The sequence below is a fragment of the Alligator mississippiensis genome, chromosome 3, assembly GCF_030867095.1.
Source record: "Alligator mississippiensis isolate rAllMis1 chromosome 3, rAllMis1, whole genome shotgun sequence".
Taxonomy (NCBI): Eukaryota; Metazoa; Chordata; order Crocodylia; family Alligatoridae; genus Alligator; species Alligator mississippiensis.
The window spans coordinates 194963620-194969619 of NC_081826.1; the positions used below are offsets into that span (position 1 = coordinate 194963620).

A 6000-nucleotide genomic window follows, 5' to 3' on the forward strand; every position below is an offset into this window, starting at 1 on the left:
TCCGAGATGGAATAGACTTAGTTTGTGCATTGAGGATCACTCCCTTGAGGAGCAACCACTCTTCTTGAACTCCCCTCTCCCTGTGGTCACAGTCCCTTAGGGCCTCACTGACAAGCCTCCTGAGCTTGTCAAAGTCGGCTTTCCTGAAGTCAAGGACTTGTGTGTTGCTGACTGACTTGCCAGCTTTTCGGCGGATGGTGAAGGTGATCAGCTCGTGGTCGCTGTCACCCAGCTTCCCATCGATCACTAGGTCGCCGACTAGGTCCTCCCCAGTAGCCAGCACCAGGTCGATCAGCGCTTTGCCTCTCGTTGGCCCATAGACTTCTTGAGTCAGGTAGAGGTCATCCATGCACGAGAGGAAGCTCTGCGACCGCTCAGATTTTGCTGAGCGATCCTCCCACAAGATGTCTGGGTAATTGAAGTCACCCATGACAACCATGGTCCTGGAGCAAGCTGCCTCAGCCAGTTCCTGGGCAAACTCCTGGTCTAGCTCAGGACTTTGGGTGGGAGGTCTGTAATAGACTCCCACCATTGTGTCCCCTGTGCCGTGTTCCCCACGGATTTTAACCCAGAGGGTCTCCAGCCGTCCACCCTGGTCGCCAATATCAGCTTGCAGGGACGCGTAGCTTTCCTTAACATAGAGAGCTACACCCCCGCCCCTTTTCTCTACACGATCCCTCCTGTACAGGGTATAGCCATCTATCCCCGTGGTCCAGTCATGGGTGGAGTCCCACCAGGTCTCCGTGATCCCTATGACATCGTACTTGTTTGCACTGAGCAGGAGGATGAGCTCCTCCTGCTTATTCCCCAAGCTCCTGGCATTTGTGTACAGGCAAGCAAGTGCCCCCTGGGGGGCTCCTTCCCTGCCCACAGATTTTACCAGGGCTGGGGCTGGGGTGGGCTCCCTTGAGTGCCGTGATCCGCTGGCTTTGCAAGGATTGCTCAGCGGGCCAGCAGTGGCGGTAGTCCCCCCGTCCCCCAGCGGGCTTAGTTTAAAGCCCGGTGGAGCAGGTCAGCCAGTCTGGCTGAGAAGAGCCTCCTCCCTAGGGGAGAGAGGTGGAGACCATCTCTTCCCAGAAGCTCGCTGCCTCTCTCGCCAAAGAGCGGGCTGTGGTCATGAAAGCCAAAGCCTTCCTGACGACACCAGCGCCGCAGTCTTTGGTTGACCACATAGATCCTCCTGTCCCTTCTCAGCCCATAGCCTGAGACTGGGAGGATCGACGAGAACACCACCTGTGCCCCCAGACCCTTAAGCCCCGCTCCCAAATCCCTGTAGCGCCTCATGATCTGGCTGGGAGTGCTCCGAGCCGTGTCATTGGTGCCCACATGAATAAGGAGCATGGGATAGTGGTCTGTGGGTTTGAGGAGCTTGGGGATCCTCTCTGCAATGTCCCGGATGCGGGCCCCTGGGAAGCAGCAGACTTGCTGGGCTAAGGGGTCAGGGTGGCAGATTGGCCCCTCCGTCCCCCTCATGAGGGAGTCTCCCACAACAAACACCTTACGTTTTGTCTTGGGGAGAGCAGGGGCGGGAGCTGCAGTTAGGCCCATGTTGCCTGTGGGGGCCGGCAACTCAGCAGGCTCTGCTGGGGCAGCAAGAGGTGCATACCTGTTGCTTAGTTCTGGCCGGGCAGCGGCGGGCCTTAGGGCCCTTGACCACCTTGGTCCATGCCCCTGGCTGGACACAGCAGGAGGTCCCAGAATCCTCCTCTGGCCTGGAGGGAGACTGTGATCTACCCTCTGCCTCCCGGGGGAGAAGGGCCTGGCAGTAGGAGTCTATCTCCTGCTCGCAGTCCCTGATGGCACGCAGTCTGTGGACTGTGGCCTGGAGCTCCTCCAGCTGGCGCGCCAGAGACCCCAAAAGGGAGCAGACCCCGCAAGGGGAGGTCGCCATGCTCCCAGGCCCCAGAGCCTGAAAAAGGGACAGGCTTGTTTAGATTGGGCCAGTGACAACGTGTAGGGTATGCATGGGGGCGCACGTGCAAGTGCTGCATGTAGGAGCACCTTTAGGGAGCAGCGTGGCCACTCACCAGTCGACTGTGGGGGGACCCCTCCCAGTCACTGACTGGTCACTGGGGGGGGAACTTGCCCCCCTGACTAAGACCGCACCAGTCGCCCATGGGTTGAGCTTTTCAACAGGGCTTTTGGGTGCTTTTCTCTAAAGCTGAATCAATTGACTATTAGATAAAAGTGCGAAAAAGCCCTGCTAAAGCACCCAATTTATACAGATGCTGGGCAAGATGGGTCCAAGTAATGCAATGCCTCTTTTGGGCATGTGCTGGGCTCACTATGGGGGTGTGCAGAATTTAATTAAAGCACCGTTTGTTTGTTTTTTGATTTTTTGTTTTTTTTCACATCTGTAAGCAACCAATATGAAAAAAAAGGGATTTATTCATTTACTGGGACACAGCCATTAGAGCAGGAGTGGCAAAATATGGCCCTTGGGCTTGATTTGGCCTGCCAACTGATTGGATTGAATCCAGCCTGCAGCTGCCCCTGCAGCCCTCTGCATGGGGCTGAGCCTCACCCAGGGCAGCCTGAGCCGTGTTCCCATGTGCTGGCCCTGGTGAGTGTGCACAGCTTCCCAGCAGAGCTGCTCCTGCTGTAACTGCAGCCACCAGGGTCTTGCTTAGATTCATCCTCCTCCAGCAGCTCCTCCTCCTCCAGCCCCTGTTGTGCTGCTCTATGTGGCAGGAAGCTGCAACTTGGCAGCTCTTGCCCCAGTATACAGGGCTCAAGCACCAGCTCCCAGCAGCCTTCCACCCACTCTGTCTGCCTCCCTCTCCCACACACCCCTCCCACACTTCCCCCTACACACACACCCCACTCTCCCCACACCCACATAACCCCCCTCATTATACAGGAGTCTGACTTTTTGAGCTATTATGCAATCGCCTCTATATATACTACTTCAAAAATAAACATCTGGACAAAAAGTTTACTTAAAAAAAGCAAAGTGTCTTTTTAAATTGCTGTGTGAAAGAACAGGGAAACTGCTGGACTGACTAAACAGCTGGAGGAAAAAAGTGAATTAATTCATATACAAATTAGTGAATAAACAGGGGAAGATATATTATTTCACTCTTCTTTTTCATAGCTCTGAAAATCTCACACTTATCTCATTGTAACAAGTAAATTCCTTAGGTAGGTATGGTGTCTTTTTGATATTCATATAGTTCTTAACACAATGGGGCCTTGCTCCTGAGGCTCATATACAATGGTATTAGTAATAAAATACCAATAAATAGAAGTGTAGGAGAACATTTTAGAAGGTGTCATTTTAAATGGTGTCCTGTTAAACTGGTTCTATGTGCACTTCCCTCCACAGCCAGCCAGCTCTGTAATCAGTGCAGAGAGGCCAGGGATAGGGCCAAAGCCCCAGCTCTGTAATCAGTGCAGAGAGGCCTAGGATAGGGCCAAAGCCCCACCACCCCCTTCTCACCTCCTCTGGTGTGGGTAGGGTTAAGCCTTGCAAAATCCTAGCATATACCTGGATTGGAGCACAAGGATTATTGTATTGTTCCTAGCTCCTGAATGGGAACTCTCCCTCCTCCCTCCCACACCCCCAAGCTTGTTCCCCTGGTTACATTCCAGCTGCTATGTACCCCTAAATGACTGTTACTGTAACAAGAAAAAGGTGTTCTAGACAGCTTATGCAGTATTCAATAAATAATGACACTTTTGCTTACTAACAAGCACAACAGTGAAACATTATGCATGGGGGACAACATTTACCCATCAAAAATATTATCAAAAAGTAATTTTTAAGCTAGAGTTCTTTCTCCCTGTGATTGTTGCTTGTGATACCAGGCTTCTTCCAACTTGATATTTATTTGTGTTAATGCTTTCTTCACATATTTCCTGTTTGTTGTTTGGTGCACTTCTCATACATTTTCATTATCTAGTAGTGAGAATTCAGATTCTGTGTTTCCTCATTTGTACTGCCCCCAGTGTTTCCCTTCAGCACATGTACACCTCCACTGAAAACCAATTGTTTCTAGGATAGCCCCTCCCTGGCAAGATCTGCCAAATACCTGCCATAACACTAGCGTAGTAGTTTGTTCAACCATATACACCAGTTATTATACATGCAGTACTTCTTAATACAACTAATAGAGAAGTAAGCTATTATATGTTTAATAGTACATTCAAAATTTCTAAGAACAGACTTCATTTCAAACTGTCAATTACTCTCACAAAAATCAAGTGGTTATATTAAATTTTAAATTCAAAGACCTATTACCTAGAATACACATTAGAGTCCATTAAATGTTAATTTCTGAATTAACCTATGAAATGTTAAACTTACAGAGCCACTGAATACTTGGATCAAATTTAATTTTCACAAATCTATTAATGATGGAGAGCCAAATAGAATAGCTTCAGAAACTTGTATAGACCACATCCAAGCAAATTAAGTCACATGCTTCTCAAAACAAACAAGACTTTTCTCCTCAATGTAACCTGCATTTTTCTCAAAGAGTTGACTGGAGATTTTCATTTTCTAAAGGTTGGTATACTGTATTGTCCCTAGCAAGGACTAAATTAGCATTTACTGACATAGTGGTAATTTCAGGTGCTGTAGCAAATTTCTGAGTTTCAGGCCCATCTGTTGTTTACTATTCAATATAATTTTCACTAAATCATCATTTATACAAGTAATTTTAAGAACACTTATGAACAAAAAGCATATCAATTCATTTAAACCCAAAGGGGTATCAGAAAGTTACAGACTCTATATTATCAGCTACCCTTAGACTGACCACTGACTGCTATGTGCAGCTCTTAACAAGCTCTGCTTATTTTTGTTCATTTGCACAGATTCCATGTGGCTATGCATAAAAGTGATATTTTGCCTATATGGGTCTCTGGGCATTAAATAACACCAGGTAACAGACATCAGAAGACTTCTCACAAAACAGAAACACAGCTTAGAAACTGATTTTGTTTCTTCCCTAGAAGTTAAGAAATACTGAATTGGAGTAGAAACTGAACCAATCATCCCCTACTCCACTCCCATAGCATTACACATCTCTCAAACCTCTCTACTTTTGCTAAAGATATCATATTAGAATGTAAAGATAGAATTTTATTATTTTTCCAATCTCAAAGAGAGCTCTTAGGTGACATGAAAAATAATAAATAGCAAAGTTGAAGCTATTTCTAGATTTTCGCTCCAGTAACACAATTTGAAGCAGTCTCAATAAAGAATGAAGATATGTTTAAACATTTAAAAAAATGTTTTACAATACCTTCAGAAGTCTCACAGATGGGAGAAAGGCAGCATGGCATAGCTTCCGAATGGTCCAGTTCAGTGGTCGGGGAGCATCAGTTTGACTCATGACCCCCCAAAAATTCCACTGGAAAATGAACTGCAAACCTTACAATGCCTATAAAACAAATGGTCCTCTGCAGTTTTGACATCCCGTATTCATCATGTCCACACCTGCAATTCCGTAGGACTGATGCTTCCTTGAACTTGGTTGGGAGGCTGGCAAAGTGGATTTGCCTCAGCCACTGATCCTCCTTAAGAAAGCAACCTCCTGTCTTGGAGCAGTAGTGCTCATGCATACCAAATGTGGCTGAATGGAAGCAATCAGCCTGCTGCTCAGAGAGGGCTGCACTGTTTTAAAGGAAAGGGACAGCCTGCATTAAAAAGCCTGCAGTACGATACGCTTGCTCTTGCTCCCTTTCTCTCACTCTCTTCAGAGTAGAGGCAGGTTAGACATTCTGAAGGAAGCTGAGCCATTGCTTTGCTCTTATTTTTTGTGGGAGAGAAGGCAGGACGGAATGAAAGAAAATAAATACAGCAAGTAATAGGGTACTCCACTTTCACACAGCACTGAGGAGATATAAACCAGCATGATGGGAGGGGCCAACATTCAGACAGAGAAGTGCCTGATAAAATTAAAAGAAAAATTATTCTGCATTGATTTATCTGGCATAATGAGTTGAGAGGATCTGAAACAAATCGCTTTGTTATCCTATCATATTGCAGGTACA

At 47.2% G+C, this 6000-nt stretch overlaps 1 protein-coding gene across 4 annotated transcripts in view; it reads right to left on the reverse strand.

Annotated features, from left to right (window-relative positions):
• Nucleotides 1-5555, reverse strand: part of LOC102562730 (transient receptor potential cation channel subfamily M member 3) — a 397561-nt gene extending 392006 nt beyond the window's left edge. For 2 of the 4 annotated variants that reach the window (XM_059724786.1, XM_059724787.1), the window contains exon 1: nt 5250-5552. In XM_059724786.1, coding sequence (XP_059580769.1) covers nt 5250-5339 — 90 coding nt within the window. In that variant the 5' untranslated portion in view covers nt 5340-5552. Of the gene's footprint in view, nt 1-5249 lie in introns of all 4 variants that reach the window. The other 2 variants (XM_019478170.2, XM_059724785.1) reach the window with 2 other exon arrangements.
• Nucleotides 5556-6000: the final 445 nt, after the last annotated feature.